This window comes from Diorhabda sublineata, chromosome 10 (assembly GCF_026230105.1).
Source record: "Diorhabda sublineata isolate icDioSubl1.1 chromosome 10, icDioSubl1.1, whole genome shotgun sequence".
NCBI classification, from domain to species: Eukaryota; Metazoa; Arthropoda; class Insecta; order Coleoptera; family Chrysomelidae; genus Diorhabda; species Diorhabda sublineata.
Genome location: NC_079483.1, coordinates 5,623,408 through 5,650,299, shown reverse-complemented (window position 1 = coordinate 5,650,299; position 26,892 = coordinate 5,623,408). Strand labels below are relative to the sequence as shown.

Sequence of the window (26,892 nt, the reverse complement as noted above, 5' to 3'; positions counted from 1 at the left end):
TTGTTTTGAATGTACAGAGAGGTAGGCAACGCTGTAAAGTGAAATAAACATGTTTGAAACTGGGATTAAATTCTAAACTTTCTTCTTTTCTTTTGTTTTGAAAGAATAAAGGCTGTAAAGTGGAATAAATTTATTTAAAACTAGAATAAAATACTGATTTCTTATTTTTTTGTTTTGAATGTACAGAGAAGTAGACAACACTCTAAAGTGAGATGAACATGTTTGAAACTTTAATAAAATGCTTATTTTTTCTTGTATTTATCTTATTTTGAATAAACAAAGGAGGTAAAGTGGAATAAATTGGTTTAAAGTTGAAATAAAATACTAAACTTTTCTTTCTTTTTTTGTTTTGAATGTACAGAGAGGTAGGCAACGCTGTAAAGTGAAATAAACATGTTTGAAACTGGGGTTAAATTCTAAACTTTCTTCTTTTCTTTTGTTTTGAACGAATAAAGGCTGTAAAGTGGAATAAATTTATTTAAAACTAGAATAAAATACTGATTTCTTATTTTTTTGTTTTGAATGTACGGAGAGGTAGACAACACTGTAAAGTGAGATGAACATGTTTGAAACTTTAATAAAATGGTTATTTTTTATTTTTATTCATTTTATTTTAAATAAATAAAGGCTGTAAACTGGAATAAATTGGTTTAGAGCTGAAATAAAATACTAAACTTTTCTTATTTTTTGTTTTGAACGAATGTAGCAACATTGTGAGTGCAGTAAACATGTTTGAATCTGGAATTAAATACTAAACTTCCTTTTTTTCTTTTGTTTTGAATGAATAAAGGCTGTAAAGTGGAATAAATTCATTTAAAACCAGAATAAAATACTGATCTTATCTTTTCTTGTTTTGAACGAATAGCTAAATAGTTAGGCAACGCTGTAAAATAGATTAAATATGTTTGAAACTGGAATAACGTGCAAATTTCTTCTTTTTTATTTTATTTTGGATAAATAAAGGTTGTGAAATGAAATAAATTGGTTTAAAGCTGAAATAAAATATTAAAATTTTCTTATTTTTTGTTATGAACGAATATAAAGATAGGCAACATTGTAAAGTGAAGTAAACATGTTTAAAACTTAAATAAAATGCTGAACTTTCTTTTTTTCTTATGTTTTGAATGTTTCGAAGTAAAGTGGAATAAATTTATTTGAAACTGGAATAAAATACTTCATTTTATTTGGAGTGAATAGATAGATAGGTAATGCTGTAAAGTGGTTTGAAACTGGAATAAAATGCTAAACTTTTGTTCATTTTATCCTAAATGAATGAAATAAACTCGTTCAATTTTGGAAAGAAAAACTAAGGTTCTACTATTTGTAAAAAAAATTAGACACGAATTTTTTGTAAAATTTTATTTATTTTTTTATATGGCAGCATATAAACACGACAAATATAAACATACAAATATAGTTATGTACACACTACAAACAATGTTAACATTCATAAATTCATAAATACATCCAATAAAAAAAATTAATACAGTTCAACAATAGATTACAAAGGGATTTAAAATTTACTTTTAGTTTAATGTACCTATATGTTCAGTGGAAGGCAAGTTTGTGGAATATTCTCTTTTATTATTCAAATTAGATTCAAAAATTATGAGAATAAAATTCCCAAGGGAATGTACAGTCATGTATATGAGTCAAAAGGATTTAGATCTGGAAATCTTCGTGACTATTTGATAATTCCTCTCCTATTTACATCAAGATATTAATAAATGGTTTCTTTGAGAAAGAGAACCATTTTTTCAGAACCTATTCGACACGTTACCGCCTACAGGATTAGGAAACAACCAATAGCAGCACTATAACTCCAAATATTGTATTTCATTTAATATTTCGTTGGAGAATACAGGTCTATCTAACCATTTAACATGAACTTAGAGTCTATTCGATCCATAGTCTTCTATAACGATCATTTTCCAATAATTCCAGAAGGAGTTTATAAGGATGTAGTTTATTTGGAGGTTATGTACAACTTTACACTCTTTTCGGTTTAGTTATTTAGAATATTAAGAAAAAAAATTATTTCTTTTGCGTCTCGAATTTGACTTCTCTCGATCGTTTCAAGGAACGACTTCTATTGGGCGTGGTGTGAACTTCTGGAATACGGAGACTTGTAGATGAACTTTGAGAATTAAATGGAGATTTGGCGGGAAATTGTTTAGCAACTAGTGGTACCCAACTTTGCTGTTCCAATTTTCCAATTGTACCTATTCAAAATAATTGAAAATTAAATATTATCTTGCTATAAAATGATGGTTGACAAAAAAAATGGTTTCTTGTATGGTTTAGCATTTTTTTGCGTTTCCTAGCAAAGTAATTTTGGGAGAAAAAAATTTATTTCCAGTAGCACCAACAGATGTTTAAGCATTGTAGTATCGACAGACTTGGACTGAAGGTCATAGAACTAGAGGATTTTAAACCAACAAATCTTTACGCTGTATTCTGCAATATCAAATGACGTATGTTTAAAAAGTCAATGGCAAAAAGATTTTGAGCATTTTGCACCATTATGCACTATTTTTAAGTATGGACTGAAGTGGGTTCTAGAAAGTCTTAGAGCTGGGGTGCTCTGGATCAATAAATCTTTACGTCCTACACTACTATATCTCCAGGCGTGAAGAAGGTCATAGAGCTAGGAAGTCCAGGACTATTCATGTTCATCATATATACTACAATATAAACAATTGCTCAAGCAAGTCATGGACTAAATGGTTTTGGATCAGCAGATTTTCAAGTATCAACTGTAGTAGCTGCGATTTCAACTTAAATAGATTCAGGTATTGGGTACTACCCCGATTTTTTTGTATTTAGCGATGAAATGAGTTGATTTTTGTCATATAATATCATTTTGCCACTATAAAAAGTAAGTTAAGTCTAAAATTTAATATTTAATGTTATCTCAATTTCTATGACTCCAATCATGTTAACACCTATCATAAAAAGTATATAGCATAAAATTTTAGAGAATTTTCATTAGAAACATTGAGCTCAATCGTTCTTGAGATAGAGAACGAGGACTGCGCAGTACTCAGATCAACCATCTGTCCTTCAGTTTTACAACAAAGTAAATGAACACCTTTAGTACGGCCTAATCAATAGGAATTAATTTGCCAGTACCAAAGTACTTGAAGACTTTTCCTTTAAGTTCCTGAAGGCTCGAATTGTTAAGATTTGTTCCCTAGTGATTTCAACTTCATCTTAAGCCTTGTAGCTTTCATTCTAATTAAGAATTCTTGCAATTGTATAATATTAATATTGTTCTGCTTCCCAGTTCTTTTAAAATTTTCTTAAACCTTGTTGCTTTCATACTAAACGAGAGTTTCTGGGACGGTAACACACATAGGTCTTTGAAAGATCCTAAAATTACCCCAAACGCCGATGTCACTTTGGCTTGAACGTATCTATACAACTGAGGACACTCAGAGTCTTGCTTGAGTGTTTAAATCTTACACAGAAGTCTTCTTTGGTCAAACTTGGAATCATCTGTGTACCAGGTGACTACGTTCTACTGTCATTTGTTGTGAAAAACCCCAAAACATCTGCATCACTTTTTCCAGACAACAATCTTCTATCAGTATTTTTTGCCAGACAGATTTAACCAGTTTGAGGCTGTTCTGAACATCACCAGCAACCACTATCTAGCAAATATGTTTGCCTCAATTAATATCCCAGCAGCATTAAATAGCACTAGACTCTATAGAGGTCCATTATAAGCTAGGATGAAATAGTATTTATGCACTTCCTCATTTATTTCAATAGCTACACCTTCGTTCCAGCAAGAACTACAGTATATGTGATGGCTTCAGGGAGGTTAGAGGCATTTTAGAACTAATTGAGCTAGAATTTTTTCCTCCTCTTCACTAAGATATTATTTGTGGTATTCTTGGAGCGACCCAATCAAGTAAAACAAATTTTCCAAAGATTTTTTTTAAACTTTTTCTTATATTTTTCTACAATATAGAAAAGTTTTCGTTCTCGTTTCCTATGCAACACACCAAATAGAAATATTTATAGAATTTATAGAAAAAATTTATTTCGTTACCTTGTATTACATATAGAGAGAGAAAACTTATTTTTATGATTCAAAATATGTGTATTAACAATTTCAATAACATCTACTCACGTTCTGTATTTTTTTCTGCTAGTCTATAAGCTTGTGATCGAACCAATCCAGTGGTTCCCGTATTGACTGCATCTAAGGACATACTGCGACTATGCGTCCTCGCCCACAATTTATTCCTTTGACCTCGTTCCCTTTTGTCATTCAGTCCGCTTAGGTGCTCGTTTAATGCGTAAAGTTTTTGAGTTATATCCTTCCCTAAGAAAAAATTTCGATATCAAAGCCAAAACATAATTATAACACATGAAAGCACAACAAAATTTTTTTTAAAGTTCCAATTTGCAAATATTTAGCTTACAAATTGTGCATGGCCCACTGTCAAGTCAACATTCGTTGTAAATGACACTTGACAATAACATTCGCGTAATGAGATATCATAATATACACGTGCGTGTTCAGAAGTAAACTTAAACTTCTTGATTACATAAATTACAATCAAATTTTTATTTACGTAAGACTCTATTTGATCTATTTTTTAGCATTTTTAGCATTAGCAAGATATATTTAGGATTGAGAGAGTGATGCCCCTAAATGTAGGCAACACATTATACAATTTCTTTAAAAATAGGACACGTTTTCTTAAGTGGCATGTTTTTTATTTAATGGAAGAAAATGAATAAACGTAGAAAAAGTATAATACGTTACACGAGTTGTAAGTCCTTTACGCACTCATGCAAATTATGCACTTGCCACTGTGAGCTTCATCCATTACAACTCTTGTTACGTATTATACTATTAATGTCAACTTCAAAGTAGTTCTCATCTTTTCTCGACATAACCTTAAAAAATAGCTACTCAAGATTTGTTAATTTCTGTGCTTATCATTATGAGTTGGTATCTTAATTTTAGTGAGTGACTTCAAGCCCCAATTAACCTCAACATCGAATGCAAATATGGAAAGCGATGAATTTTCATCTCTACATCTCTACATAAAATAACTCAAAATACTATATATATATATCCCCTTTTATAGCGTTATACGCCTTTGGGTTCCTAATCTCCAGGCCTGTCTATCTTGCCAGTCGTCGACTGCTAGGTTCCTTTCGGACATTGCTCTAGTGATTCCTTGTAGCCATGTTCTAGGTGGTCTTCCCCTCTTTCTTTTTTCTTTGGGGGTCCATTCTAATATTATTCTTGGTAGTCGTTCTCTTCCCATTCTCTTAACGTGTCCGTACCAAATCAACTGTTTCTTTTCTATATCTTCTACTAAAGTTCTTTCTACTTTCAATTGTCTTCTTATTTCCTCGTTTCTTATATGTTCCGTTCTAGATATTCTTGCTGCTCTCCTCCAGAAATCCATTTCCACTGCATTTAAGTTATTTTTTTGCTTTTCTGTAAGTTGCCAAACCTCGGAGCTATATGTAATTATTGGTTGTAAAATGGCGTTGTATATTCTCTTTTTTGTTTCTGGTCTAATATTCTTTTGCCACAGCACTGAGTTCAGGGCTCTTATTACTTTTCTTCCTTTGGTTATTCTGTCCCTAATTGTTTCCTCGTTTCGTCCTGTTGTTGTTAGTTTTACACCTAGGTATATGCATTCCTTACAGTTTTTAATTATTTTTCCCTCTAGATCTAAATCCCAGGTGAATCTTCTGATCCTATACATATGTATTGTGTCTTCTCCGTGTTAACCTGTAGACCCCACTTTTGGTATTCTTCTATAAGTTTTCTAGACATGTACTCCAGATCTTCTTTTTCCTGTGCTACCACTACCTGGTCATCGGCATAGTGCAGTGTATACAAGGTGCTCTCCCCAATAGTTAGTCCCATTCCTTTACATTTTTTTTTCCAAACTCTTAGGGCTTCATCTATGTATATGTTGAACAGAGTTGGGGATAAACAACACCCTTGTCGCAAGCCTTTGGTTGTTTTGAAGCCGTCTGTCACCTTGTTACCTATTTTTATTTTTGCTGTTGTGTCTCTGTATAGTTCTTTTATAGCCTTTATTAGAGTGGTATTTATGCTCGTTCTTTCCAGAACCTCCCACAGGTACTGTGTCATACGCTTTCTTCAAGTCTACCAATAGTAGGTGCACTTCTTGTGATCTTACGGTTCTCTTTTCGATTATTTGTGATAGACAGAAAATACTATCTATCGTCGATCGACCTGCTCTGAAGCCGTTTTGTTCCTCGGATTCGTATGGGTGATATTCTTCACAAATGATCTCCTTTATTATTTTTCCGTATAACCTACTGAGCGTACTAGTCACTGTAATGCCCCTATAATTATTGCAGTCTTCCTTATTTCCTTTCTTGTATATGGACGTGATCCATCCTTCTTTCCACGTTTGCGGTATTGGTTCTCCATTTAGATGTCTATTGATAATTTCTGTTAGGATATTAAACAGCCTATTTGTTCCTGCTTTTATTAATTCTGCAGGTATTCCCTCTGGACCAGGAGCGCGCCCATTTTTAAGTAGTGTTATATAACACTATAACACTCAAAATACTTTTTGAAATATATATCGTCTCCTTTTTCTATGATTGTATAAAAATAAATGTAATTGTCTATAATAATTTACCTATTAAGCTATCTAAGACGACTTTGAGCATCGGTCTATGCCTCAATACCCTTTCCAGTTTCATCCTCGGCCAACAGAGGTAGACGCTATCCTCTTCAGCTGTGATTGTCACTTGGAAAACATCATCTGATTGTTCGTGATTGGCTTCCCATTCAGGAGAATCCACGAATTGATGCACATTGATGAAATGTAAATGGGTATCGTCACATGTCACTCTTAACCTATAAAATATGACAGGTTCACGTTGTTTTCTACCATACTGGAAAGCTGTGAATGATAAGCATCATATACCTACTTTAGTAACGTAAATTATTTTAAAGAGATAATGCGAAAACAACGTGTACCGTTTATAATTGAAGATTGTGTTGTTTAAATTATGAGTTAAGTATCAAAAACTAGGAGCTGACCCAAAGTAATATAGTTAACTAATATGTTCCCTGAATGTAAATCCAACTGGGCGTCATGAAAAACACGTTTTAATAAATATGTCGCGAACCGCGCATCGTATGACAAAAATTGTGAAAATCATTATTGTAGATAATAATATTTGCCATCTTTTTTACTTGAAACTTTTGTTTGTACAATGCATAGGTTTTTAAATATAAAGCTCCAAACTTTTTTCAATATGGTTTTTGTTAATTTTACAATCTACTTTTTTGATTGGGTCTCTTGGACTAATGTATAAGAACAGAGGATGATAATACGGAACATCTTATGTAACATGTATGAACAGAATACGTAAATAAATATGTGACGTAATAACCTTAGATTAAGGTCAGCTTACACTTTAAATGAAATTAAGGAAAATCGGAATTACACATCATGGTTTATTGTCAAAAAATTGTTACTATTGGGGAGAGTGCGATTTCCGTGCCGCTGAATTTGGCTTAATTAGGCCAAAATAAATCGAAAATGAAGGATGAAATTTTTCGATATCTCGCTTTGTTTTCGAGATATCGATACTTGAATTTGGAAAAATTTGTATATATCAACCTAACCTAACCTAAACTAACCTAACCTAACTTAACCTATATATTAATACATTTTCGAAATTTACGTAAAATTTTAGTCTACTTTTGTCTGAAAATTTTTTCCAAGAAATGCATACTTTTTGAGTTATTAATTTTTTTGTAAAAAATTTGACCGTTGCAGCCCCTTATAAATTAGTTTTTTACGAGGATACCCTTAAAGATATGAAAATGGTTTCTATTCGGTTGCTTTAAGCAAGTTCAGACGTACTTAAATCTATATTGAAAAATTTTTGATTTTATACAGGGTGTGTATAAAAAGTGTTTAAAGTTTGACTTAATAAATTTCAAATTTCTTTACTATAAAATTATAAAATTTAGAGCACCCTGCATCTCCAAAAATTTACAGAAAACATTTAATATCTGGTGAATTTTCCTTATTTTTTACCCCTAAATGCATTAAAATAGAAAAAACCGGGTGGTTCCATTTGAAGAAAAAGAAATTTGATATTTATAAACTTTGCACAATTTTTATACACACCCTGTATAAACAAAAAAAATTTAACATAGATTCAAATACGTCTGACCTTGCTAAAAGCAACCGAGCAGAAATCATTTTCATACCTTTAAGGGTATCCTCGTAAAAAAATAATTTATAAGGGTCTGCAACGGTTAAATTTTTTACAAAAAAATCAATAACTCGAAAAGTATGAATTTTTCGAAAAAAATTTTCTTGACAAAAGTATACTAAAATTTTATGTAGATTTCAAAAATGTATTAATATACAGGGTGTTCTATTTAAAATAACAAAATACAGATCGTATCTGAAACCCCAAACGTAGAAACTTTCATTTTGCCATATACAGATAGTTTTAACTCGTCGTGGGACACCCTGTATAGATTATGTTGTTTTAATTTTTTTATGTTTTGGGAAAATATGTTCAAGACAAGAAATGACGAGCTGGTAAAGAAGGTAAAGACAAAAGAAGACCATTAATAGAGAAAAAAAAACAAATAATTCTAACTAAAGAAAATGTTTCCTTCGAAAATATAGACAAAATCGTGTTGGTGTATTTTCAAGACAAGTTATATTTGTAGATGGAACATGGATATATGCCAAAGAAAGCAAATTAAGTTCTTGGCAGGATAATAATATCAAAAACGTACGTAAACTAGAAGGATACGACGGTAAACGTTTTTTCATTGTTAAAACAAATTTACCCCTAAATCATCGTTACGAAATTACCAAGTTAAAATGAACGGTCGAGTATTTACAAAGTGGATTACGACATATTTAATTAATTATTTTAGAAGAAGCGTCCTTGATAGTAAACGACAATGCCCTTTATCATAGTACATTTGCAGAATAACAAAATATGGAATTATCACTTGAGTAAAAGACATCGTCATGAAGTCTTAAGGCTACCATTAAGAGTTTAATGCAATTGCACTTATTGGAGCAACTGCAAAACATATAATAAGTGTACAGAGTTACCAAAATGTTCTTATATGTTTTTTTTGTAATAAGAAAATAGAAATTTCGCGTTCTAAGTGCGCGAAATACAAAATAAACTACCTGGTGTTCTAGAAAATTATTATGAACAGAAAAAAACTCTTTACAATATTTTTAGAAAACAGTGGATATTGACATCACTATTTTATGAATTAACTGTATGAAATAATAGTAATAATTGTTTTTTTTTTCACATTTTGGAATGCCCGTGTTCCTCTCCAAGTCCTCCAAAACGTACAGAGAAGTACCACATAGATTAAGAAACGCCAATTCGAATAACTTATGATACAAGTTAAATTATAACTTTTCAATGATATCAATTTGGTTCACCTGTTGCATTAAAGTGAATACAAAAAAATTGAGGGGTATCAAAAAATGGGAATTTGAAGGGTATACAATTATCAAAGTTACGACTTCTAACTTACCTTCCTTTGAGCAAAATTGATAATTTTTCGTCTGCTGGGCTAACATCTTCTACGGCATAAATGTCGCCTTCTTCTAAATTCATGACTTTGGCTTCTTTAACTAATTCTTTAAAATGTTTTTTACTCACTCTAAGTGGTTTGAAAACCTAGAATTTCAAATGTAAAATTTGACATGCCCTTTCAAAAAATATCATTATAAATATTTTATATTTGAAAATGGATCTTTCTAGATATTCATTTAAGTTTCATATTCTCAAATTCTATAATTAGTACAGTCAATCAAGCTTAAAATCGACCGAAACCTCGCAATTTTAGAGACCTTCATCGATCTTACTCCAATAAATTAAACTAAAAAGTAATGAATTAAAGCGGTAATGGGCTACAGTTATGTTCAAATATAATAAATGTTGATTGTTTTGTATCATGACTTCAATATTTTGATATTTTACATCTCTTCTACCCTTAAAAACCACCCCTCATACATAGATTATTCAAAAAATGTGGTAAAAAACATGAAATTTCTTTTATTTTGGATCGTAATAGGAGAATTTTTTTTCTTCTAGTATAAGAAATCTGATCCTCAATATTTTTAATAATGCAACCACCAAATAAATACTCCAAAAAGATCGAAACTTAGACGTTTTCTGTTTTTCCAGTATTATCTCTAGAAAAATGTATTCGGTTTTTTAATAATAACTCAGCTTTCCTTTAAGCTTTTTGCATTCATCCATACATCTTTTTGTAGGGAATTTCATAAGCTACAAAACCATGAGAGTTGCAACCCTTCTAGGCCCTTTTCTTCAGAGAATTTTGATGTTAAAAGGTAAAAAAGACTCTGCATTGAAATCAATATTTTAAACGTTTATATCTCGTTTAATTTTCAAGCTATGTGATTTAAGAGAAAAACAAAATGTTCAGTAAAATAAAAACTGAATTTTGGTTACAAAAAAATTCTTTCATTGATCCAATAGCTTTTGAGATATTTTGAAAAAAAAATTTCACGTTAAACAACTTTTTTCAAAATATACGTTTTCCAAACAATTCAACCTTTTGGAACGTGTTGTTAGGGCTTAAACAGAGATAATTTCACATGGGCTATGATTAATTTTAATTTTGCCGCACATGGTGTCAAATTTACCGACATTTTTTTTTTGAAATTCGAGTTACTTAACTTATTTTCGTCATAACTCGCTTAATTTTCATGCTAGACGATTTTATAAAACCTCGTTTTAAAGTTCTGAAAAATTACTTTAAAAATGTTTATTACAATTTTTTATGAAAAATTGTTCGTTTTTCCGTTATTTGCGCTCAAACCTCTGCATAAATTTACGAAAAAAGAAAAAATTGGCTTTCAGTGATTCATAAGTTACTGAATATTATTTAAAAAATTTCATTCAAACTGACTAATTTCTTTGTTTTTTTATAAGCTTCAATTTTGATAAGGATAAGTTTTTCTAGAAAATGCGTAATTTTCCAGTTATTCGTGAAAAAATGTTGAAAAACATGGTTTTTTTTCTTAATTTTCAATCGCGAATAACTCAGAAATGATTGAGTCAAATAGAAAACTTAATTCTAGATTTTCTTCATAAAATTCAATTATCTATAGATTAATTTGGAATTTTAAATTTCCTCCCTCGAGTAAGGGTGGTATTCACCCCTGGGATAGAAGCACTTCATTGGCACCAAATCAGTTTTGTTATTTGCATCATTTTCGGGAATTTTTGTCAAAATTTCAAACTAATCCATGAAGGTCTTTAAAATTTTCTAATTTTATACTATCACGAAATCACTTTTTAGCTGTGAATTATTTCTTTGGTATTTATATGTGGTAGTTTAACCCCAGTTAGCACTGTGAAACGCCAAAGCGTGCTGTGATTCATAGTTTTTGGACTTGTGCAGTTCGTATATGAATCTTCAAAAATTGAGACTTTCGAGTTTTGAAATTTGTAAGAAACTATCGGCTGAAACTGATACATAAATCGCAGATCTTTATAGTCTAGTACTTTGGCCGCCGAATTGAAAATAGAAAACGTTAAGGGGGTCTTGAAAAACCACAACCGCTGAAGTTAAACGTATTGTTTTGATCTGTAAACATAATCGATGACTCCCGTACCGAGATAGTAGCTCAAATTAATAATTAATCAAGCTATCTGCTTTTGAGTACTTCTACAGTCAAAAGGAGATTAGCCATTAGCCCTTTTGACATTAAATTTTTACTTTGAAGGTCACCCCTCTAGTATACACTAAGTTTAACGATGCTTCAACCTTTTTAACCTTTCCAAATGATCGTTACAGTCTTTCTCGTCAAAAAATTTGAGGTTGGGAAACAGGAGAAAATCGTTGGGGACCAGATCTGATTAATACGATGAGTGGTTAACAAATTCGTATTAGAGGGTGCGTTCTCTTGATGGAAAACCATTGATTTTTATTCAAATTCGTTTTTCTACAATTTTTGAAGATAGTCAAAGAGAAACTAACCATACAAAAAGGATTAAAATTAGTGAGAAAGTTTCGACGCAAGCGCAAATATGTTTCTCTATATTAATAAGTGCAAACTTTTCAAACAGCCCTTGTATATTTTCAGCTTTTCTCTACAGTCCAAAGTACACTTCCTTCTCCTAAATCCATTATGTCGTTCAAAATTGTACGAAGGGTCATTCGTCTACAGGGTGTTATAGGATTTGATGCGAAAAATTTGGTAGTAAAAATAATGCTGTGACACAGAAAAATTTTTTTCATACTACCCCTTGTTTCTCTGTAAAAGGTATTGCAAACATAATTTATTGTGTTTTAATACCTCCGGTGAGAATTTTCAATTAATAATAACAATTTATGATATTTTTTTCAGAATGTCTCTTTATGGCGAACCGTTTCCTTGGTATGTACAACGATCTAGAAATCTGAATATCTTATAATCCATTTATCGAGTTAAACAAAGAGTACTTCTCATTTTTGCTATCTTTAGATTGTACAGATTGTTAGTTAACCATTACTGGCTTTCAGATAGTAGTGTAGAATTATTTATTCCGTCAAATACACTACATGGACGTTAGTAAACATATATTAAATATTCATAATGTTTGAATATATAATTTTGAAAATTTACTTAAATGTAAGTTGATATTTCGCAAATTTGAATGCCTACAACTCTCACTTGGAACACCCTGTATAGTTGACTCGTTATTTTTCATTCATATTATAATAATTTATTTTTCCAAATTTTTTCCACCAGTTCACAAGTCATTTTCTCAAGCTTGGTGAATCATTTCTCCTTTTTTGATCATGATTCATTTTCTTTCAATTTTTCTATGGTTTCCGTAGTTTTTTCGATTGTTTTTCTGTATTCTACAGTTTGTCAAACTGCTTTTCCATTTTCCATTTCTATTTTTTTCTACAATAATTGATTTTTCTCCTTCTTCTTATACTTTAAACATTATAAAGTAATTTTTTCTGCAATCCCACAAGAAAATTAGAACTAACTCAATAATGTACATTAAAAGACCACTTTGACTGGGCTAATAAGTTAGAAGTTCGATTGAGTCAACGTTTTTGACTTGGAATTTAATAATTTTGACATTATTTTCATTGATTTTGGCGTATATATTTTCAATGTCCTCGAAAAAATCCTTACGACACTATTTGAATAGTTTTTATTGTTGACCCTTCAAAACCATTATATAGTAGATGGAAAAGAAAACAACTGAGTTGAAAGGTCACACTCGAATGTTAATTTCTTACACTACTTTAAGCATTTATTCCAATTCGTTCGTGATAAAATCTATTTTGATATTAATAGAGATTTTATCATTCTATTACAGTGAAAAATTATTCCTAAGAAGTGTACTATTGAAGGTTATATGAATAAATCTTCTTGTTCAGTTTTCCTCTATTGTATTATTTATCAGAATCAAATTTATTTCCAATTAACACCAGCAATATAAAAAACTAATGATTGATGGACGTTATCTGATCGTAGGTTTTCCCTTTTCATGCTTTAGAATTCCTTTTACTGTTTTTTCAAAGTTATTTTATAATTCAAATGTTTAATAATGAAAATCTTCTTATTTCTCTTCATTCAATTGTTTATTCGAACCTCCATCAGCTGAAGGACGCTCCCGCACTGAGCAAGATTTATATTTTTTGATAGTGTAGAATTTGACGAATCCAACGGTAACATTTTTTATATGTGTTATCGGTCAAAATCTGAAGAAATTTGAGTTCAAAGTTCGCGCATTTCACAAAAACTCTTATGTGAACTATAGTTTAATTCTTTTAGTACAAATTGAATAAGAGTTTAACCACTTTTTTACAGTATTAAATATATTTCAATGTAACAAACAACTAAAGTAGCCGATGCCGTTATAGACTGGCTGTTACAGAAAATAATCCGAGGTAGCTAAGTCTGGCGAATAGAGTGCATAAGGTGGTAATTCAAACTATAATTCATTAATTTTGGTCATTTCAATAACGGATGTGTGAGCTGGTGCATTGTCTTTATACAACAACCTTTCTTCTTGGATAAATGCGATTGTTTTTGCTTGATTTCCTCGCTTAAAAGTTGCAATAAGTTTGCATAATACTAGCCGTTGATAGTTTTTCCTTTTTCAAGATAATTAATGAAAATTATCCCACGCGTATTCCAAAAAAACGTAGCCATGACCTCGTCTGCAGATGGAACGGTTTTTGCCATCTTTGGAGCCGGTTATCCCTGGAGTCGTCACCTCATTTGCAGGTCGTACGACCTCGTTTAAACTCTGCTACCTAATATTTTACTGTTAATAACGAAGGAGAAGTTTCAACCAGAGAAGAAACTAGCTCAGCTTACAAATTGGTTTGCTAACGCCTTTCAAATAAAAGTAACGATGACCAATTTTTTCCATGTTTACAAATTCACGATTGTCCAACGAATACCAAACAACGTGACATCTTCAAACTTGAAACACACGCTGTATAGATTGTGTACTTTCTAATACAGTGGGATTTTTTTCAAGCAAATACCGCCATCTCTATGTCAAGCTAGGTATTTCTTGGACCATTATCGTATGTGTAGAAATACTCGACGTTCATTGGCTATTTTGAAAAAATGAGCGTCTTTTCGTTCAATTGAGCAATTTTCGTGCATTATTTTAGTTAATAATTAATTAATTCAAGTTTTTTAAGTATAAATACGTATGGAATAAAAATCAATAAATTCCAATTTCAGTATGACCAGTTTGGTAAACGCGGGATAATCTTTACTTGATGTTCTTAAAATATACATTCACTTTTTCATCATAAATATGTTGATGAAGGCTCCAATATCCGAATTAGCGATTACTACAATATATTTTTGTTGGTGATTATCATTATTTTGTATGTTTGATGTCCATTTGTCTTAATTTTGGCGATTACCATCTTTCGAATTCTCTACGAATGAAGAATTCGATTCCAACATGGAGCTGAGTGAATTTTATTCATCATTTTTCAACCACATATATTTTCCGATATGTTTTCATTCGTTTTAAAAATTCTGTAGATACTTCATTTGAAGGCGAAACATCTTTGTTTATTTACTAACTTTTAGATCTAAGTTTAAATAACTTTTGTCGAGATATAAAAAATTGTTTATTATCATCCATCCACTCTTTTCGATCTTTTGCTACCTTATTCATCTTCTGAATTATTTTTTCTTCCTGTGTTACTTATTTCACCCTAGTTTTACTGGGTATCTTTTCCTTTTTGTCCTATGTCTTTTTGCTTTTCTCGCTTTTCTTGTTACCAGTTTAAACATCTTTTGTTTCAATTGATTCCTTTTTGAGCTTTCCTTTAATTACTTCATTACTCATCCACGTTTTCCCTGCTATTTTCCTCAGTTACTTTATCTCCGCTTTTACTATTCTAATCCGTATCTTTTCTATCCAAATTAACCAAGTTTCTCTCCCATATATCGACTTGTATACTTTTGTTTTTAAGTCTTCTCCAAAGATTTTTTTATCGGATATTCAAAAGATTTCTATTCGTTGTTCTTTCATCATTAAATCTTCCTCAAGTTCTCTATATACTACATTCCATTTCTTGATATTTACTTTACTGTATTCTTTATGAATTTTTGTTTTCACACGTCTTGGATAGCTTTTTACCACTTTCGAACTTTACAATTTTGTTAAACATCGTAGGATATATTGAAGCAGATTCATTATGACTAAAAAGAAAAAACAAAATTTACTTACTTTGAGATATAATTCTGTCAATTCCAAAGTTAGAGTTGGAGGCAAAAATCTCCACGTAAGTAAGGCGGTGTGGCCTGCATTTAATATGACATTTATCACATTCCATAAGAGTATATCTGGAGCGCATATGTCAATACCGCCCCATATAGTTAAAAAAAAGTAACCAATTGACAATAGAGCCCTAGAAATCAACAAAAAACTACTATTTCGAAAAAAAGATTACCAAATCCTTTCAACAATGAGGGCAGATAACTCGTAATTTTATTTCTTTGACACGGAGATAACCTTCTTAAGAACCAATAATATTTATTTTACCGATAATGTATGCAAACTTATCTAATTAGTCTCCTAACCAATCATTTTGAGAGATAGGTTACCTCAAGCCTTTCCAATCTTCTTTGTTTTCATTCGTATCCATCCATCTTGATCCTCCTTGACTGGGTGAAGAAGTGGATGATGGTTTTGATCACTCCAGTAAGTGAAGTTTTGTCGCTCAACCAGAGGTTGTGAACAAGCATCTCATTTTCTTCAGCCATGCACAAAATCGTTTCGCAGGATTGCAGTTAGTTGGCAAAATCGTTTTCGTTCAATCCTCAAACCTTTCCAATCTTCTTTGTCATTCGTATCAATTCATCTTGATCCTCCTTGGTTGGGTGAAGAAGTTGATGATGGTTTTGATCACTCCAGTAAGTGAAGCTTTGTCGTTCAACCAGAGGTTGTGAACAAACTTCTCAGTTTCTTCAGCCATGCACAAAAACGTTTCACAGGATTGCAGTTAGCCGGCAAAATCGTTTTCGTTCAATCCTCAAACCTTTCCAATCTTCTTTGTCATTCGTATCAATTCATCTTGATCCTCCTTGGTTGGGTGAAGAAGTTGATGATGGTTTTGATCACTCCAGTAAGTGAAGCTTTGTCGTTCAACCAGAGGTTGTGAACAAACTTCTCAGTTTCTTCAGCCATGCACAAAAACGTTTCACAGGATTGCAGTTAGCCGGCAAAATCGTTTTCGTTCAATCCTCAAACCTTTCCAATCTTCTTTGTCATTCGTATCAATTCATCTTGATCCTCCTTGGTTGGGTGAAGAAGTTGATGATGGTTTTGATCACTCCAGTAAGTGAAGCTTTGTCGTTCAACCAGAGGTTGTGAACAAACTTCTCAGTTTCTTCAGCCATGCACAAAAACGTTTCACAGGATTGCAGTTAGCCGGCAAAATCGTTTTCGTTCAATCCTCAAACCTTTCCAATCTTCTTTGTCATTCGTATCAATTCATCTTGATCCTCCTTGGTTGGGTGAAGAAGTTGATGATGGTTTTGATCACTCCAGTAAGTGAAGCTTTGTCGTTCAACCAGAGGTTGTGAACAAACTTCTCAGTTTCTTCAGCCATGCACAAAAACGTTTCACAGGATTGCAGTTAGCCGGCAAAATCGTTTTCGTTCAATCCTCAAACCTTTCCAATCTTCTTTGTCATTCGTACCAATTCATCTTGATCCTCCTTGGTTGGGTGAAGAAGTTGATGATGGTTTTGATCACTCCAGTAAGTGAAGCTTTGTCGTTCAACCAGAGGTTGTGAACAAACTTCTCAGTTTCTTCAGCCATGCACAAAAACGTTTCACAGGATTGCAGTTAGCCGGCAAAATCGTTTTCGTTCAATCCTCAAACCTTTCCAATCTTCTTTGTCATTCGTATCAATTCATCTTGATCCTCCTTGGTTGGGTGAAGAAGTTGATGATGGTTTTGATCACTCCAGTAAGTGAAGCTTTGTCGTTCAACCAGAGGTTGTGAACAAACTTCTCAGTTTCTTCAGCCATGCACAAAAACGTTTCACAGGATTGCAGTTAGCCGGCAAAATCGTTTTCGTTCAATCCTCAAACCTTTCCAATCTTCTTTGTCATTCGTATCAATTCATCTTGATCCTCCTTGGTTGGGTGAAGAAGTTGATGATGGTTTTGATCACTCCAGTAAGTGAAGCTTTGTCGTTCAACCAGAGGTTGTGAACAAACTTCTCAGTTTCTTCAGCCATGCACAAAAACGTTTCACAGGATTGCAGTTAGCCGGCAAAATCGTTTTCGTTCAATCCTCAAACCTTTCCAATCTTCTTTGTCATTCGTACCAATTCATCTTGATCCTCCTTGGTTGGGTGAAGAAGTTGATGATGGTTTTGATCACTCCAGTAAGTGAAGTTTTGTCACTCTACCGGAGGTTTCGCAGAATTGAAGTTGGGCAGTTAAGCCTTTTTGGTTTAATGCCTGAGCCCCTTGAATTTTGTAAGGGTGATGGTACAATTTTGGCTTCAAGTTACAGACAAAATGCACGAACAACAACATTCTCATGAGTTCAAATGGATCTTGTACTGCCACCTCCTTAGCAAGTTTTTGCACCGTTAGACTCAAAATTTGTCATCCACAACTTTATTGAATTCACAATAGACACTGGCTGATTGCGATTAACTTCAAAATGGGTTCGAAAACAACGCTAGAGCTGCTACGAGTTTGGTACAACGCTTGCACAGCAAACGCTCGGTGTTGTTTTGTACTCTATTACATGTACGCCTGTACGATTTATCCATGCGTTTAGCAGTTCTAGCTCCCTCGTCATAGATGTTCGAGTATCCTTAACCGATTCAAAACTGGAAGCTAAAAACTGCGTCAAGCTCAACGCGCAAGAATAGTGATGCAGTATCCAATTATTCGCGAGGTCTGGACGCAGATATTCGCGATGTATTACTTGATTCACGGATAGGCTAGATGGAAAGAAATCCTTATTGTCAAGCAGCTGTCAAAATAAGCACTTTCGACATGTTAATGTGAGATTTGTTTGGTCTTAGATCATTTGGTAATAGCGTTTTATAACACAGACAAAGCAACGTACTATCAAGAAATCAAAAACCGTTTTTCAACCAAGAAGGTCGTGTTCACAAAGTTTTGGGATCCAAAGTGCGTAATCCTGTCAGAACTTCCAATATATTTGAAGTAATACGATAAAAAATAACTCACCTAACTAAAAGAACACTTTGTTTAAAACTTCCTGGTACAAGAAACGCTGCTGCGAAGAAGAAGTTAGCAGTTTGGAAGAGGTTATGTTGTGCCGGTGTCCATTCTTTACAGCTACTCCACAAATCATTCTTACCTGTACTATTAACCATTTGATAATCGTATTCTAATTCAGAATTATTGGTCAAGTTGTGAAAAAAATCGCTTTGGTTCCAATATGACATGTTCGTTTCGTTCGAATGATTGAAATTCTCTCTTATTTCGCTGAAATTTCCTATACTGTGATTTAAACTTACACTCATCTTAACTTCATGACGTGTTTTGAATCTCGGACTTCGAAAATTCGTTTTGTAAGGAACGATTCTTGATGAATAAGTCCTCGATAAAATCACAGTTGTTTCCATGCTGATTCACTGAAACATATGTACATAACAATATCGAACGGTCGTTTAGTTTTATGATCTTGATGACTTTGTGATCTATTTTCTAAATATTGAGATGTTTGTCCTACGCTATTACACTTATTACAAGAAATGTAAATATTTAGGCGTTGTAGAGATATAATTCGATGATGTATAGTCATTTATGTTTGATTGTAGTCTACTTGTGACATAATTTCCAAAAAAAAAATTGTAAAGAAGCAATAATTTGTTTTATAACTGAATATGGTTACAGTCTGAACTAGAATAGGTATATAATTATTATAATATAATCGTAAAATATCTGTGTGGTTTTCTTCATATAATAAATTGATTTGTGCCAGATAAAAGATGGTTTTTATCTTCTAAAAATATTCTAAAGTTAGATCAACTATCTTATTAGTCGAATTTATAGCTCTTTTTTTGAAATATATCGCAAAAGAGATGAATTTTGATTTAGTTAGTTGCAACGAGCACCAAAACTCATTTATGTATATATTCAACTTGATTGTTGTGGGATTGTGTCAATAAAACCCAAGGTGTAATCTAAAAATTTCAAATGGGCAAAGAATTTTCAACAGGATTATAAGGATTACCATGAACTGAGTGGAAGCTTTTGAAAGAAGTTTTTGCTGAAAAAAAAAACACGAAGAAATATATTTTATTTCGATGGAACATGGATCAATTGGGACATACATCAAATAAATTTTGGAAAGATGTTACAAGATAGGCTTTTCCAAATAATTTATCTTCTGGCTTGAATCCACAACCAAGAAGACATCGGAACAACTAGTTTGAAAACTTGAAAAATAACTTCTAACAATTATATCTCGGTTAATATTGATTGTAGAAAAATAAAAAGTGAATATTTCCAACAGGAGAACGAAGTGGTAATTAGACAAAAAATTGAAAACATTATGTGTATTTGTAAAATTATGATTCCAAAACAAGTCAAAATTCTTAAACACATTGTTGTTATTAATCCATAATATTCAATTTCCATTGGAAATCTGTTAATTTTCATGTCAAAGATTTCTACTATAGTTTATTGTGAAGATTTTCGAAAGCCTCATTAAAAAATTGACCATATTCCCGTTATTTTTAAATATTCAGTCGCGAATTAAAAATTTTCTAGGAAACTAAGAGAACCTGATCCTTTTGGAACAGTGGCAATAGATAAACCACTTTTAAGACATCAAAAATACTTTGCAGTAGGCTAAAGAAGAGAAGAGTGTTTGTGAGCGGGTAACAGAAAAATTTTTTTATAGATCCATGTATAATCCTGTCTGTAAAATACATCTCGAAGCTCGTTGATGGTTTGGGGATGCTAAGGATGAAGGGCGACTGAAGATCTGGTAAAAATTAATGCGATTTTGGGCCAGCCTTCATCCTTAAGCATGACAACGATCCCAAGCATTTCTCGAAGCCATGCAAAGAGTACTTGAAAAAATAATAAAGGAAGTCTGTACTGAAAGTAATGATTTGGCCGTTACAATCACCTGACCTCAATCCGATGGAATTGTTATGGAACAAAGTGCAGTTCCACTTCAGATGTTTGGAATATCCTGAAAACCCATAGAACCAAATAGACGACGATTATTTTTCGAAATTGTTAGAGAGAATATAATGTTATAATTACATATTGTAATTTCATTATCACTATATTTTTATCTATATGTTCTTTCAATTATAAAGATCAAAATCGATCTCATACAGAAATCCTATTAAATCATATGGGATTCTTTATCTAAGATATAGACAGTGAAACCGGTCCTGTCCGGTAGGGTAATATAACCGCTATAGAGATAACAAAATGAGATATATATTAAGTTATATACTTCAAATTTGTTCTGAACAACTTTTTTGAAAAATTGTTTTCGTTTTATTTATAAAAAAAGTTAAAAAACGTCTACTTTTTGTCAAAAACTCAGGCCCTGAAACCGGTCCTGTCCGGTAGAGTAAATATTACAGCTATAGAAATGAAAAAAATAAGATATATATTAATTCATATACTTCAAATTTGTTCTGAACAACTTTTTTGAAAAATTGTTTTCGTTTTATTTATAAAAAAAGTTAAAAAACGTCCCTTTTTATCAAACACTCAGGTCGCAGAACCGGTCCTGTCCGGTAGACTAAATATTACAGCCATAGAAATAAAAAAAATTAGACATATATTAATTTATGTACTTCAAATTTATTCTGAACAACTTTTTTGAAAAATTGTTTCCGTTTTATTTATAAAAAAAGTTAAAAATCGTCTATTTGTTGTCAAAAACTCAGGCCCTGAAATCAGCCCTATCCGGTAGGGTAAATATTACAGCTATAGAAATAAAAAAATTAGACATATATTAATTCATATGCTTCAAATTTGTTCTTAACAACTTTTTCGAAAAATTGTTTCAAATTATTCATTAAAAAAGTTCAAAAACGTTCATTTTTGTCAAAAACTCAGGCCCTGAAACCGGCTCTGTCCGGTAGGGTAAATATTACAGCCATAGAAATAAAAAAAATAGACATATATTAATTTATATACTTCAAATTTGTTCTGAACAACTTTTTCGAAAAATTGTTTCAAATTATTCATAAAAAAGTTTAAAAACGTTCATTTTTGTCAAAAACTCAGGCCCTGAAACCAGTCCTGTCCGGTAGGGTAAATATTATAGCCATAGAAATAAAAAAATAAGATATATATTGATTTATATACTTCAAATTTTTTCTGAACAACTTTTTATTAAAATTGTTTCCATTTTATTTTTAAAAAAAGTTAAAAAACGATTACTTTTTGTCAAAAACTCAGGCCCTGAAACCGGCTCTAGCCGGTAGGGTAAATATTACAGCCATAGAAATAAAAAAAATATACATATATTAATTTATATACTTCAAATTTGTTCTGAACAACTTTTTCGCAAAATTGTTTCGAATTATTTATAAAAAAAAGCTTAAAAACGTCCATTTTTGTCAAAAACTCAGGCCGCGGAACCCGTCCCGTCCGTTAGAGTAAAAATTACCAGCTATAGCAATATTTTCATTTGTAGATAGTTAAAAAATTATTGCAAGTATACATAGAACTGTTTTTTTTTAATTAATTTCCACTTTCGAGGAAGGGAAGGTTTATAGTACTCCACAACACAATTTAACCCTTCTCGACGTTTTTTATAAAGAATTGTTAGCTCAAACCGTTAGTGAATGGACTATAATCAATTTTAATACGTAGAAATAATAATTTTCTAATTATTTATATAAATTATAACTTTGTCCAAGTGATAACTTCTATTTTTAATCAAATTATTATTTATCGTGATATATATTAATTTATAGTTATAGCTATAACAATAAAAGTTTTTATTTCTTCACTATATAGTGTATTATTTCGAAAATCAACTTCCTAATAATAACAATGTCTATAATATTCTAATCCTACGTATGTACGTATTCTAAAAGACAATATTCGATTGTTCTATATCGAATCTTGTACTCACCTGAATCATTTTCGATTAACCAACGTATACTTATGTCTGTTGCTCACTTTTAACTCATTTGGAGCTCTAATTTTTGCACAGAACTTTATTGTGTTTTCGAATGTGGTATTTTACGTAAAAACACAGCGGCGTGCGATGTACTCGTCACGACACGCCCCATTCTACTGTTTCCCAGAAAACTTTACGCCGTCTCTCATTGATTTCTCCCCGTTCTCTTTCAGTTGGTCAACTACCCCATTGTACGAACCCTAAATCGATATTCTGAGCATGAATGTTCGGTTATTGTTTTTATCTTCCTGTTATTATTTTATTTTTTCATTTTGTTTTAAAACTTAATTTTGTATCGACGAAGTGTAAAGGGTCAATGAAGATAATACACCAACTCAAATTTTCATTTATAGTACAGTAGAAAAAAATTTTAATTTAAAACATTTTTTGAATATAGTTTTAATACCGAAGAGAAACTAATTGTATGTTCCGGGACTTGATGCAAAAAATTCTAGAGTTAGTAGATGACGTGAAAATCATGCTGTGATATAAAAAAATTTCCAAAACCACACCTCGTTTCTGAGTTATAGGTTTGTAAAGTTGTTAAATCATAATTTATATTTAAGTATATTTTCTAGATTATACATTCGAAAATTATGAATTTTTAATAGTTGATAAAGTATGTCCAATGTCCAATTAACGGAATAAATAATTCTACACTACTTTCTGAAGGTCAGGGGCGGCTCACACCCAATGGTTAACATTTCGTAACTTTTATAGGGACAACCCGTACAATGTAAAGATAGCAAAAATCATGTGATAAGTATAATTTTATATCATTATATATATCAAGGAAATCGTTCGTCATAAAGAGACATTCTGAAGAAAATGATCATAAATTCAAATTATTCATCGAATATACTTGAAACATAAAAAAATATTTCTTGGAGAACTAATGAATGAATAAATGAACATCTGTGATACATACTATCGAAGATCATGTAGAAAAATTGTCAAATAAGCGCCAGAGATGTCAAACTCAATTTTGTAGAAGGATTAAATTATATAAGTATATAAATATCAAAGTTATAAAAGATGGTAGGTAATTATGTTGAGCTCGAAGATCCAGATACGTGATTTCTCTTGTTTTTGACAAGCTCATTGATGTCAGGGATGAGATTCGTTGTTTTTTTTTTTTAAATTTATTGGAGATGTTCATTCTAAAGTCTTGTGCGATGTTTGTCCTTATTTATTTCCATAACGGAAAACATCTTCTCACATAAACAAGTGCTACCAAACATGCACATTTTTAATTCTGGGTAATTATCTAAACTCTTGAATTATTGTTTATAAAATGTGAGAACGTTATTCTCATTCATTTTTTCTTTCAAAATACTGTCCGATTGAAGATTTATCAACTCCATTTGCAAACGAACTGGTGCCTGTGAAGCTTCAAAATTAAATGTATAATTGGACATTGGGTATTCCATTTCACTTAAGTCTACTTTATTCCTTTAGTTGGTGATTAATTTTGTGATGGGGGGTTTACATAAAAGTTATAGATCAATGCGAAAGCTCGGCGAAGTGCTTTTTCTCACATTGCACTGGACTGTGAGGGCTTCGATATGCTTATACATTCCTCGTCAGTTACCGACTTGAGGAGGGGATTGGAGAAGGGGGGGAGGTGTCTGGAAAACCTTATTCGACAAAAATCCAAGTCAAAAATAGAATTAAAGAATGCAATAACACACACATACAAAAGAAGGCGTTTCTTGGCTTTTTTACCATTTTGATAAGAATGGTTCATCTTTGAGATACTGTAGCTCGCTCCCTATTGGTCGTAGAAAAAAAGTTGATAATAAAATTTGTAAAGAATTTAATGCTTTATAACTTTATAAGTTTTTCGGCTACCAAAAGTTAAGCCGAGCTTAGATTTAGTCACATTTTTTTATATTTTACTCTTTATACCCATTAAAACGAAATAAAAAAATAAAATCTTCTACCCCATCTTTTTTAATCTTATTTGTTGGAATGTATGATTAAAAAAAATTCTCAGAATCGAAAGGTTGTATTTCGTCTTTTTTGCGTAGAACTAGCCACTTTCTCACAAAACGCGATTGAAGCTGGGATGTAAGTTTATCCTGTTATTTTCTTCTTTAGTTTCAACAACATCTTTCTGTGATTTTCCAATTACCTTTTTAAAACTGATGGAATTTTTAATCAAGTTTCTATTTACAACTCCTATTGAAAACGAGACCATTCTCCGGAATATTCTTAACAAATTAACCAAGTTATCGCCTTCAAAAGTTTACCTTCAGTCTCTGAAGATTTGGTTAGAGTTAGTGTAGTGGTATAGTGTAAAAAGCGTCTTAAAAATGCCTAATCGAAGATAATCTACAGCTTGTAAAAAATATAAAGTCGTCGTTTGCTTTAATGACTTAACATCTTCATTTATTGGATAATTTTCGAATTTGTTTTGTGTGCATCTGGCAATATTTCAAATACCTTTTTAAATCTATATATGAGTTAAAAACGTAGCAAAGGGATTAGACCTCGTATCTGTCCTTCGTCGATAAATGCTAATTTTTCACGATTAAGTAAATGGTTCTTGTAGACCCTTTATTAACCTTCGCCTTTGAATTCATAAATAGAATATTTTGCGATTGCAACTGCACGCGAATTTTGCAAGATTTCCTTGTTCGATACGAATGGTAAAGAGCGAGAAACACAAGGTAACAATTCAATCTAATTCGGGGGATTTTCGTTGGAGTTTAATTAACAGACAGTTTGAAATTAATTTGAATTTAAAAAATTTATATTACTATAAATGAATAAATAAACATATATTTATGTAAATAGTACAAACATCGGCTACATTTTGAGATATTATTGCTCGATATACGCTACCAGTCAAAAGTTTTTGCTCTATACGATCGATTTTGATATTTTAAAGGTCATATGAATGGGATAAATTCAATTTTAGCGACGTGAAAAAAACCTGAGGTCGATTTTTATTCTTAAATTGAAAATTTATAGTACGAAAATATTATCCCCCTCAAGCACCCCCTTTGAATTATAAACATCAACTCAAAATTTTAAATAAGAACGAACTTTTAGTCCTCTGTTCAGCAATATCAAGTTTTTTGAATCTGGTGTGATCATAACTGAAAAAATTGATTTTTAAGATGTAAAATTTTGATAACGTCTCTATCACACAAGTTCTAGGAACAAAAGAAGCACGTCCAGCTTTTTAATACGTCGAGAAATGAAGAAATATGTTTATACATGTTTTATAGACTACGAGAAAGCCTTCGATCGAGATAATCATACCGTTCTTCTGACATTAATACAGAAAATAGGGTTAGACAAACAAAACATCGACTTTATTGGAAATCTTTATTGGAACCAAGAAGACAAGCTTGTGTTTTGTGGCCAATACTGTTTTATATGTATTCTGAGAACATATTTAACCAAGCAACAGACGATGACGAGGATGGAATAAAAATTATCGGCAGGAGATTAAACAACATACATGCAGACGATACGGTTATTATTGCAAACAATCCAGAAGCCCTTGAACGCCTAATCAACAAAGTTTTAGTGGAAGTTCAACTAGGCATGATTTCTAAAGGTGAAAAACCTATTATGTAACGCAACCTTGAACTTAAACTTGAGTTATCGTTTTGTAATGGCATACGTGCACTCAGTTCTCTTGTATAGAGCAGAAACATGGACAAAATCGCCTCGATTATAGTCAAGAAATGAATGAATTTTATATTGCTGAATATAGGACTAAAATCCCTTTGCAACAAGGCACCATATAATTCAGAGGGGGTGCTGAAAAGATAATATTTTAATACTCTAAATTGTAAATTTAAAAATTAAAACCGTCCTGTTTCATTATAATAATAAATTACAGTCTATAATTGTTATATATTCAAATTTTTGATTTATCTATATAACTTCCTTTTTGCTTTTAATTTAATTAATTTCAGTTTATTCAGTTCCATTCGTTTTGCAAAATAATCCAAAGATGTGAAGTGAAATTAGGACACCACTTGCTGACTTCCCTGTCCAATCTGTCCCACAACAACTCAATCGGGTTTAGGTCGGGCAAATGTGCGGGCTAAATCATTACTTTCAGTACATTCTTCATTTCTAATACTCTTCGAGGATTGCTTTGGATTGTTGTCATGCTGATATAGCGTCGGCCAAAATGGGGAAAAACAGACATATCGACCAGTA

At 31.8% G+C, this 26,892-nt stretch overlaps 1 protein-coding gene across 1 annotated transcript; it reads right to left on the bottom strand.

The window, feature by feature from the left end:
- Window positions 1–1,344: 1,344 nt before the first annotated feature.
- On the bottom strand, window positions 1,345–22,825 carry LOC130449815 (blood vessel epicardial substance-B-like). Its single transcript, XM_056787850.1, has 7 exons — window positions 22,660–22,825; window positions 18,765–19,174; window positions 15,772–15,952; window positions 9,563–9,708; window positions 6,657–6,877; window positions 4,139–4,333; window positions 1,345–2,222 (listed from the first exon to the last, which is right to left on the bottom strand). Exons 2-7 carry the CDS (start codon window positions 19,163–19,165, stop codon window positions 2,035–2,037), a joined length of 1,332 nt encoding a protein of 443 aa, XP_056643828.1. The 5' UTR covers window positions 19,166–19,174; window positions 22,660–22,825; the 3' UTR covers window positions 1,345–2,034.
- Window positions 22,826–26,892: the final 4,067 nt, after the last annotated feature.